We start from the raw sequence: 12,192 nt of genomic DNA, 5'->3' as shown, positions 1-12,192 counted from the left end.
GTTATTAATAAAGTTATAATCTTAAATATAAACATCTTTTTCACCAAAACAATTGTTTTAAGTAATTGCATGTTTATTATTGGTATCAAAATCATTCATTACACTTAATTAAATTCAAAGATAGTAGAATATAATAGTTCCTCCGGCGCCAGGCTTTGAGCTGAGGATTGAAGGATTGTCCACGCCATCTTGGATTGTGACGTCACGGCGGCAATCTTGGATGACCTGGACCTTAAAAATTGGACAAAATTTTTCAATAATTGCAAAAAATTGCAGGTTTTTTTAAAATAATTTCCGTCAAAAAATCACAAAAAAAAATCTCTATTTTGGAGGAAAAATGCCCGTTTTGAGGTAATATTTCCTGTTTTTGTCCTGAAAAATACGGAGTTAATACATGAAGACTCCGTTCAGTATGTATTTTCACTACGATAAGTGTCCTGTTTGGTTTACACGTATTGATAATTTAAAACGGCATGCGAAAAAATGTAAAGGTGAAGTCCGTTTACCTATTGATCAACTACATGCAGACAATTAGATTCCACTCCTTATATTGGAGACTCGTATGCGTACAAGCATAAAAACGGATGTTCAGCAACCGAATGCGATGAGGCCTGAACACGAAACTAAGCCTAAGACTGTGCTTGGTGCATTACAGGTTAATAACGGATTACACTTGGCGAAAACTGCATTCTTTAGTTCGTTGAAAGAAAACTATTATCTTAATACATTTAGTGAGTCAAAATACATTTGTATTTTTCTTGATTATACCAAACAGAACATATTCAATCAGTTTACAGATGAAGTAGCAACGTGCATACGGATCTTTAAAATATAATTGGTGGTTGGAGTCTGTTTATAGCTAACCATTTCCGTTGGAGGACAAATTAAAGAAGTGCGCATTCAAGACAATGAATACTCCCATTTACAATTTCAACGATGTGAAGCAGTATGTTAAACATAGTATCAAGAAGCATTTGGCTATGTAGGAAAATAATCTGGCTGGACTCTGTCTTCAGTAATCCGATTAGAGCTAAGAACTAGTCAAATCAATCTGGCACAGAACAAAAAGTTTACCAGATTGTTCATTTTTGTTAATATTCGTGTATTAGAGTTTAAACTATGTAATAAATTGTATTTGTAATAAAAGTGTTGATTTTTTTTAAACATGTCACTTTTATGTTAATTTGATATATTATTTAATTTATTTTTTCATTGACTAAATATTAAACCAAGGAAAGGAATCTAGCGAGTCAATAAGTAAATTAAAAATTTTTTTTGGTGAAATTTGGTTAAAAAATTATTGGATTTTCAAGATGGCATTCAATATGTCCTCATAAACTTACTATATGCTGGTTAACTATGAATCTAAGCAGTTTTTAGTACTTTCTAACATATTTTATGAAATCGGAGTATTTTAAACCTAAAATTAACTTTTTTAATCGATCAAGCTTAGAACCAAGGACATGAACCAGTATACTATTGATGATTTTATACTTGTAGCTTAAGAATTATGAATTTCCAATTAAGAAGCCAAATTTCAATATGTTGGACGCCCTGGAAACCAATCTTTGCTCTACTCTAACAGGTAAAAATTAAACAAACATTGTGGTAGCGCACTCTAGCAGACCGAAACATAATGGCGGCCTTCAGCAGACGAAACCAAGATGGCAACGTCCAGAAGACCAAATAAAAAAAGATTGAGGCTTCCAGGGGACGAAAACAAGATGGCGGCCTTCAGTAGACGAAAACATGATGGTGGACGTGACGTCATACTAGCTGGCGATATATACCTTGGCATTAGTAATGGGAATTCAGTCTGTCGTTGGCCTCCGTGAAATAAGTTTTTGTCGTCTTTTATTGGCCCCCACCTGGTTCAAATCGAGGACACCATTGTTACTGCCCTTGTGTAGTTAAAAAAATATTTATAATATTTGTGTTATAAAATTTCTGGAAGCTGCTTTGAGCGGAGGAAAGACACTACAGTATACTCAGAGGTACACAGGGGAGAAACAATATAAAATAAATATTTTTCTCACAATAGGAAGCAGAAAATGGATCATATATGAAGTTATAAATAAAAATGTGAAGAAGTTTGCTTAAAGCTTACCATTTTTATTGTTAGTTATAATAAGACCACAATGGAACCAAAAAAAAAAAGGGATCCAGTGGTGAAAAAAAGGAAATTAATGTAGCAAGCAACAGGAATCGAGAAGTCAGGGCAAAAGTTAAGTAGGGAGCCAACTATAGGCTAAAGGTCATAGAATTTTCCACTACCCATTCAGGGGGGTGGGAGAAGTGAAATAAAGAAAATAACTCCTTTTGAAGCTATACGAGTGCTCGCTGTAGCCACGCGTGAGTCATGCTACGAGATTGCATAGTAATCCGAACTACAGCGACTAGCCATCTAGAAAATAAAAAAACTCAGGGAACACTCCCGGACTACATGGGATCACATCCCTTAAGTTAGTCGTGGCGAGACTACTTCCGAATAGAGTTGTGGGTGAGAAGCACCGAAGAGATGCGACCATGATGACGACATAAAGACAAGACAAATCAATCAATCAACACAGTGGCATGCAGTTAAAAAATTGGACTAGGGACTCGAAGGCCTAGGAAGTGGGGGAAATGGCCTCTGATTGGCTAGAGGTAGCGCCGACCAAAAGAAAAAAAATAACAAAGGTGGCTGGTGGTCTAACTGAAGGGGCATCGGAGGTCACTCTCACTCCTTAAGGCAGCTCACGCCGTCGGGGCCAACTGGATTGTGTTCTGTTGGGCTAAAAGGGAACTAGAGAGAAGTATGAATGGCGACCGGTACATGTAGCGGAACTAAAGTTTTAAGTGGTTGTCATTTTCGCTGCGAGATGGCGAAGGCAAGCTTTTCGCCTGCCAGCGAGAAATGCTTGTTTTAGGCTCGCCGGGAGCGGAGGTAAATGGCCCGTTAGTGCCCTAAATGGAGTTCGTGGAACATGCTCGTTTGTGAGAAATGTCTTAGGCCGGGCGCCGATACATGTCTGACAGCCCTGGAACATTAGAATGGGGCATTACTGGAGCTGCAATCATAAATTGAGCTCTGTGAAGAGGGCTGCCCTAGAAGGATGCTGATAAAAGCACTTTCGGTCACGAAGTCGTACACTGCTACTGGTCGCGTTCGTGGCCTAAGGCGGGAAGAAAAGCGATGTCTTAAACTTGCCGGGCGAAATCACACCGGGCTATCGGTTGCGGTGCTGGAAAAACATAGCGGGACTCTAGTAGGAAAGTTGTGATCAGGATGAACTATTGGCTAACAAAGTTTATGTTATGGAATTTAGGTGAAATTAAAATTTTTGCCAAATATTTCAAATTTGCGGTACATTATGTTGTATGTGCGTTTTTTATTATAATTTTATTAAAAATTTAATTTATTAATTTAAATTAAAAATTTAAATATTTCCCATTAAAATCTCATAATAATTATATCTTTTCAATATTGTAGCCATAACATCATAATCTATAATACAGAAATCTGTTTTAATAATTTTTTTTGCTTAATTTTTTATTAATATTAAAAAAATTTCCTATTTTCTAGCTTTAAAAAATGATTTTCAAATATGTTTGCCATTAAGATAATTGCAATGGATATTTCATAATTCAAGATGTCGGCCGTGAAATTCTAATGGTCGAGGTAATGACCTCGGTGGCTTACAGTGGCTTCTGTCAGGGGAATTTAAGCCAATTTGGGCAATTTTCAAGCCTTTGACATTTTTAAGAATTAAAGATTAAAATTTTGTTTTAAAATGGGGATTTTGCCTCAAAATAGATAGAATGTTTTTCGAAAAAAATGGAAATATTGGCGAATTTTATCCCATTTTGCTCAACGTTTGGAAAATTTGGAGACACCAGCTAATTTGGGCACATTTGAAGGTCAAGGTCAAAGGTCAAGCTAAATGTAATCTAAGATGGCCGCCGTAACGTCACAATCCAAGATGAAGTCGACAATCCTCCAATTCTTAGCCTAAAGCGTCGCGCCGGAGGAACTGGAGCTATAATTATTGATTTTTAAATTATACTGATATATTTTTCACCCCTTAGGTTTTGAATTCTGCATAATATAAAAATTGTTGAATGTATTTGTATGTTAATTATTGGTACTCAAAATAGTTCATTAACTAATTTTTAATCTTATTTTTGGAGATATAATTATTAATTTTTAAAACATACATAATTTTTACCCCTTAGGAGTTGAATCTCAAAACATTTAAAAATGGTTGTAATTCTTTATGTTTATAATTGGTTCCTTAAAACATGCATTACGCTTAATTAATTTTGTACATATAATTACTAAGTTTTAAATTATACTTACCTCATTTTCTCCCTTAGATTTTGAATTTCGCAAAATATAAAATTTGTTGTTGTAAGCCTAATTAAATGCGGAGATATAATTATTAAATTATAAAAAATTCTTACCCTGTTCAACCCCTAAGAGTTTGAAATTCACAAAATATAAAATTGTGGTGGGTATTTTTCGAATGTTTGTTATTGGTACCCATTATCTTTTCTTAATTATGATTAGTTTTAGAAATATAATTAATTACTTTTAAAGCTTTATTTACCCCCTTTTCACACCCTTAGGAGTGTAATTCTGTATTTAGATCATGCCTAGTCTCTAAGTTAGCCAAAAATATTTCCATTAAAAAAACCTCAATCAAAATCCGTCCAGTAGTTTTCGATTGATGCTCGAACAAACAAACAAAAATTAAAAAAGTATATATATTTCTGAGTTTTCAGTAATGTAAATATCCATTTGCAATAGTTTATCATAATTTTATCCAATGTACGTACAGAATTTTTTCCTTGCACATTTTAGTACCTATTACTATAAATTAAGAAAGTTCAGTTTTATTCATTAAAACTTATCACGACTTTGAAGTTAATTATTATTTAATTTATTTTTATTTTTGCAAAAATTTCAAAAATGTCATTATTTGCTTGTATTTGTCACAGTATTTGGCGGGACAAACAGAAACAGTAAAATGATTACATAAGTTATTTTGTTACCTTTAGGCAAGTAAACTATAGTTTTTGGTACCAGTCATGTGCAGTTGTTAGTCGTAGGTTTGGGAACTAAGCATGGTAATTTTAATTTTGTGATTATTATTTTTTTTTATAAAAGTGAACATTCACGAAAACTATTTCAGTCCAAATAATCTACACACGCAGAAAGCTCAAAGAGTTGTGCAACCTAGAAAAAAAAATTTTTCTGCTCTAATTAATGAATTATCTTCTTATATTATCACACAGATATCCTTATTGGTGGCATAATGAGAGTCACAGATTAAGAGAAAAAGAAATGATTTTTTGAATGGATGATATTGCAGAGAAGGGCGTAAGTGGCGCTCCCATTACCACTAGGGAGCGGGTGGTGGTTGATGCGGGGGGAGAGTGAGGAAGTGAAAACAAAATACCCCTTGAGTGGGAGGGGGGTAGAGGAGGCAGGTGTTGTTTACAAAAAAATAAGGGGGCGGCTGAGATTTGATCCGGGGGGACGTGAGTACGACGAGGTTAGAAAGTAGAGACTTTAGCAACTAGACTACAACGTCAATTGAATAGTACAGAACAATAATAAACTACTATGGAACATAACTTTTAAAATATTATTGAATACTAAGCAAACACTTATGGTTGTACTTGCACCCATGTGTTTAGCGTGTTTTTACATGGTCGGAATAAGTCGTAGTTTCCACGAAGATCAAGTTATTTGAGATAACGAACACACACTTTTTTTTTTAATTTCAGGATGATCCCTTTTTTGATTGGTCGGCAAATGTAAGGTAATATGCAAGAGTGTAGTAAGCAGGAGGAAGCGCTGCGGTTACCTGGAGCGGGGTCATGGGCTCGTGCTGCGCTCTCTCGTGCGGCGGGTGCAGCTGCGCCAGGCACATGACCGCCTCGTTGCAGAACTTGAGTCCCATCACCTCCTCGTCCTCGCGCCCGTAGCGGAAGGTCAGCGTCACTTGGCCGAACACCTGCGCACAGCCCCGGGCATCACCCACATCTGCAATTTTCGTTACGGCCGCTGTCTTGAAAATCCATACATTTTAAGCCAGGGGGAGAATTTATTGTGCCTGCTGGCCTTCTTTCACCCCTGTCTGTATTCTGTGTATGTTTTTGCTGTGCCTTGCTTTTTTTGGGATGTATCATCCCTGAGTTATAGACCACCACTAAGGAAGCATTAAAAAAATGCTACAGGTTATAAAAAAGTATCTGTAAAGAAAAATGCGTTCTATGTGTAAACAGACTGCAATGTGACCAAGAAATAGGTTTATAATTACTCAGTTCTCGAAACTTCGAGAAGGATCTTTATTAAAGTTACGAGCGAGTTAGTCGGATATATGAACCCTGGCGAAGAGTTGCAGAAGGAGAACAGAGGGAGAAACCTGCCTACGAGAAACTGCTGCTTCACCTCGCTCCAGGTCGTTACCAGGCTTGACGTCACACTGTCAGATACGTCACTCAAGAAGAGGACCTGTGGTATGGCATCGGCGCTGCATTTGAATAGGGAAATATACTTATTTCGTGAAGCTACTACATGTTGGATTTAATAATTTGTCTCAGGCTTCGATGATAGAATTTGGGCCAGAGAGGTGGGTCTTGGACTAAGTTATTTTTTTGGAAGAAATCTCCCATTATGTGATTGCTTGTGGACAAGTGATGTTTAGATTTGAAATGTTTATTTGGTTCAGCTGGTAACGTTTCTGTTGAGCTGTAATGGCGAGGTGTCTACAATAAAACCGACTTTGATATTATGTATTCGGCCGTGGCATCCATAATAGTTAATAATTATACGTATGCAATGTCACACGCTTAGGTTATAATACGTATGAATGGTAGTTATGCTTATATTAACTCCTACCAATTACCCGAAAACCTTTCTTAATTTTTACCACTCTAGTGGAAAGTTTATCTGAACATTTACAATTGCTCACATCATTAACATAAGATAACTTAATCGCTTGCTTTGGAACTGAGTTTTTCAGAAGTAGTCTCCAGTGCAGTACAAGAGCGAGGCCGCTAATATTGACAGACGTTGCAAGTTTCGAAGTTATGCCCTATGTGAATATTGTGATAACGATTTCCTGCGATGTGTTCAGGAATTGCCACGTAGTTCTGTTTAGGTGAGCCATCGTACCAGATGAGAGGCTTGGGGGCTGCTCCCAAATATTACAATTATTAGCTAAGAAAGCTGGTCGCTGCTGAGAGGTGCTAGAGTGAGCGCCAGCAACGACAACGTGTGCGCTTTTTTCTAGACAATATAAATTAGGCGATTTATTGTTTTTCTTATAGGCACCACAAGTCGGATATAGTCACAATAGCAAGGTTGAATACTTTTTGCCTTTTTTTTTCATGAATGTAAAAAGTTGTCAAGCCATAAGAGGTATCGAAGCTTTAAAAAGGCAAATGGGATTTACCTAACACAGGCAATTAATACTTTTATTTATAGATGGTACCGAGCCAAGGGTTCTTATGTATATTTTACACATATAATTTTTTTAAAAATAATATTTTTGATGTTTGTTTATTTAGCTGCAGTTCTTGTTAACACAAAGTGATTATTTTCCCACATAATCTTTGTTAAAGGATTTTTATTTAAGTTTTATTGTTTCGTTTGAAGTTGGAGCAGTTGAAGCGAAATACCATTGGAACAATTGGAGCGAAAGTAGTTTGAGCAATTCGAGCGGAGTTCAGTTGGAGCAATTAGAAAAGTTGGAGCCACCTGCAGTTGGAGCCTCATTTTGAAGATTTCGTAACAAAATTCAGCTGAATTCAATACTGAATATTTAATGTCTCAAACCTCTTGTTCTTTTAGTAAGCGTAAATTTTGTAAGGTAGTTTTGCTCTTTTGGTTAGCACAAAACGTGCTTAGTTAGTTGGAATATTTACTTGTAATACATTACATCTATACTTTAAGTCTGACAGTACGAATTATTTTGTTTTGCCTGCTTGAAATATGACACATTTGTTTGAAAGGAATGCCAAGTATAAAAAAAGAATACATCGAGGTTCGAAATCTCTTTGCCTATATTTATAGTTGTCATTGGACATGTCCTGTTAGAAAGGAATGACAAGTACTGACAAGGAAAACTTCTTTATTCAGAGACGATTGACTTATACACCTGTTCTCGTTGTTCGGATACACTTGATCAATATGTATTAAATTGGGCATTACTTGTATGAAAGTTAGTCCAAGTATTAAAAAAAAAAGCCTCGTATTCGGAGATACTCGTTCTATATGCTTGCAGTTGGAATATAAGGTTCTCCGAATGCAGCCTCCATGGTAGGTGAAGTGATTTCGATTGACATAGTTTAGTTGTGAGAATGAATAACAAACATGATAATAGGTAATGGGAATAATATAAATAATTATTTTAAGCTTAATTTATTTTTATCATTGGCCAATAATCAAACCAAGGATAAAAAAAAACAACACAGAATCGTTACATAAATATATTATATTTTTAATGGTTTTTAGAATTTTTCGAATTTCTACTTTAGTTTATGTAAATGTTCCTACGAGGACTGGCTTCTGGCTCTAGATCCGGTGCCGAGGTTCCAGATGTGGACCCGGTGAAGCTGGTCAATGACCGATTGCTCTGACGTCACGGTGGCCATCTTGGATGATTTTGACCTAGACCTTTGATCTTGGCCACAGTGGTCATCTTGAATCCGCCATTTTGTTTTCTAGAACTTTCTGCCATTTTGAATTCCGCCATTTTGAAATCCACCAATTAGATTTCCAGAACTTTCCACCATATAGAAATCGAATTCTTTACTCCCTAATGTTGCAATTTTCGTTAAGGGCGCGGCTGAACAGAATTTTCAATTTGGCACCATTTATAGCTGTAATTTCTGGCGTTCAAATATGATTACTGAAAAAGGTATTCATGTATATAGATTAATAAAGGTTATTTTAAAAAGTATAATAGGAGTTCCAATGGTTAGTATTTTTTCAATGTGAAAAAATTGTCATAATTTATAATGCAACATATGTGCTGTAATACATGAGAATTTCAAAGAAAACTTTTAAAATAACAAATGAAACTATAAAAAAAATATATATTATAAGAATAATCACTTTTTCGTACGGAATTAGCTCCTAAACATTGAATGGAATATTATATTAAAGTTTTAAAATAATTTATTTCTCTGTAGTAGCATTTAATCAACATTTGAAAACTACATTTTTTGATCGAAAAACACATTTTAAACACATTATACTTAACATAGTTGAAAGAGGAAATTCCGCAGATTTTGAATTGGTACTTGCGGTTTACGTAGCCCGTATAGATTTTGAATGGCATGTGAAATACTTGTGCATCGCGCGCGGCAGCGTTCCGGTGTACTTCGAAACGCGCCGAAAGAATGCGCCACTACTAGCAAACCACGAAGGCCGCGCTCAGTGTTGCCAAGTCCAATTTTGTGTCTTCGCAGAGAGAGAGGAACGGGTTTTTTGAGATCTGTTGCCGTATTGCTTTGCAGTAAATGTGATATTTAGCACAATTTTTAATTCTGCAGTTATTATTATAACATATATATTTAAATAACGTATTTTGAATAGAGTTACCTTGTGAGGGAGACTAAAGCTTTGAAAATTTAGTCTCTGATTGATTTAATTAATAATGTAAAAATTAGTTCATTTTCACGAGAATATCACCGGTTGAAGAAATCAAAGAAAGCTGTCGCAAGAGAATTGTACTTTCGGAATAAGAAAATTGAAAAATCAAATGACGAAAACACTCAAGATGTTGAGCAATCGCCGCTTGCATCACTGTTATAAACAGTTTTGTTAGTTATGCTTATTGTTATGCTAACATAGAATTAGGTAACATAGTGTTTGTTTTATGTTTTTCACGTAAGTTAATTGCAGTTGCTCAAAATATTCAAAGTGTTTATTGTTTTCGCGATCAACACATTTTCAAAAAAAAAAAAATATATATATATAACTAGATAATGCCCGGCATGCGTTGCAATGCCTCAATCAATTTTTTAAACGTATACTAAGCATCTCTCTTTATCTCTCTAATTCTCTATCTCTCTATGGATATCTCTATAACTCTCTCTATCTTTCTATTTATATCTCTATCACTATATATCTTTCTACATATATATCTCTATATATCTTTCTAGGGGACCCGACAGACACTGTCCTGCCCAAATGTACATATGTCGGTAAGTATTTCTACGCTGGACATTTTGTATCTTCTCATTATACATACCCCTCCTCTTGGGCACGCCACTGCCGTTACCAAAAACCTTTCCCATGGTTACGCAGAAGGCAACAACAATGCAAAAGCCCGTTGCCATGTAGGCTAATTTGCAACAATGCTTAGTTTTTTTGCTTTTAAAGCGTGTATTTTTAGTTTTTTTTAACTCAGAATCGAGATAAAATATCCAATTGTGAATCTAAACCATCCTCGAATCCCCGTGAACTCACACACAAAATTTCATCAAAATCGCGTACAAACAGACAGACAGAAAAAGTACTGTTTTATTATAGTAAGATAGATAGATTATTCTTACATGTTCGCATCCATGCAGTAAATGAAAAATCAGCATGCATAGCCCCACACCTATAACTATACGTATCTGCTGCCCACGACTTTTTCCGCATGGAATTTTGTATTATCTTGCACCATTTAGAAATTTAAACATTATAACATAACAGTTGATACAGTTGTAGTAGTTTTCTTATGTTCACAAATGATAATTTTTCTCACCTGTATTTCAGTCTTTGCAATAAAAATATGTTACTACCTAAATTTTGAGTAAATATGTTTCAACTTTCAAATGTAATGACCGGAAGACACTTCATAAAATGTCTTTGTAAACCACATTTACTGTTTTTTCTGTCTCGAGCTAGAATGTAAAGATTGTCTGCATTACTGACCCGCGAGCAAGCTACATACATTTCAGAGAGAGAGAGAGTGAGAGAAAGACACCTATTGAATGTCTATCTAACTAATTTTTTATGAGAGCATATTTTCATTAAATAAATCATGAAATCATTCAACGATAAAAGCTGTTTATTTAATTTAGCGGACGGGTTCGCTCCAAGGAGAAAATTGACGCGGCGAGACCTCGTGGACATAGAGAAATGACACACACTCACTATTTGTGTGGCTATGAAACATGATTTATTTCTGCAATTTAAATTGTAATATACAAAAAGGGTTTTGAAAATTGAAACAAATATGGCGACACTATAAACTGTCAGGATCTTTATTTTTTTCTTACTTTCTACTTAGTTCCTTACAATAGCAAAACTAAATGGCTTCTAATAATGCGTTGCAGTTTTTGCTTTTAAAGCATGTTTTTTTAGTTTTTCTTAACTCAGAATCGAGATAAAATATCCAATTGTGAATCTAAACCATCCTCACTATTTGTGTGGCTATGAATCATGATTTTTTTTCTGCAATTTAAATTGTAATATACAATAAGGGTATTGAAAATTGAAACAAATATGGCGACGCTATAAACTGTCAGGATCTTAATTTTTTTCTCACTCTCTACTTAGTTTCTTACAATAGCAAAACTTAATGGCTTCTAATAATGCGTTGCAATTTTTGCTTTTAAAGCGTGTTTTTTTAGTTTTTCTTAACTCAGAATCGAGATAAAATATCCAATTGTGAATATAAACCATCCTCACTATTTGTGTGGCTATGAAACATGATTTTTTTTCTGCAATTTAAAATGTAATATACAAAAAGGGTATTGAAAATTGAAACAAATATGGCGACACTATAAACTGTCAGGTTCTTTATTTTTTTCTTACTCTCTACTAAGTTCCTTACAATAGCAAAACTTAATGGCTTCTATCAATGCGTTGCAATTTTTGCTTTTAAAGTGTGTTTTTTTAGTTTTTCTTAACTCAGAATCGAGATAAAATATCCAATTGTGAATCTAAACCATCCTCACTATTTGTGTGGCTGTGACACATGATTTTTTTTCTGCAATTTAAATTGTAATATACAAAAAGGGTATTGAAAGTTGAAACAAATATGGCGACACTATAAACTGTCAGGTTCTTTATTTTTTTCTTACTCTCTACTTAGTTCCTTACAATAGCAAAACTTAATGGCTTCTAATAATGCGTTGCAATTTTTGCTTTTAAAGTGTGTTTTTTTAGTTTTTCTTAACTCAGAATCGAGATAAAATATC

General features: G+C 34.8%; 1 protein-coding gene across 1 annotated transcript in view; it reads right to left on the bottom strand.

Moving 5' to 3' along the window:
* The window catches only part of LOC134546166 (arrestin homolog), a 522,610-nt gene that overhangs the window by 346,008 nt on the left and 164,410 nt on the right, over window positions 1-12,192 (bottom strand). The window contains exon 3 of the mRNA XM_063388746.1: window positions 5,853-6,002. Coding sequence (XP_063244816.1) covers window positions 5,853-5,948 — 96 coding nt within the window. The 5' untranslated portion in view covers window positions 5,949-6,002. The remainder of the gene's footprint in view (window positions 1-5,852; window positions 6,003-12,192) is intronic.

The sequence above is a fragment of the Bacillus rossius genome, chromosome 1 (genome assembly GCF_032445375.1).
Source record: "Bacillus rossius redtenbacheri isolate Brsri chromosome 1, Brsri_v3, whole genome shotgun sequence".
Taxonomy (NCBI): domain Eukaryota; kingdom Metazoa; phylum Arthropoda; class Insecta; order Phasmatodea; family Bacillidae; genus Bacillus; species Bacillus rossius.
The sequence above is the reverse complement of the archived record's forward strand: the minus strand, read 5'-3'. Positions and strand labels throughout refer to the sequence as shown.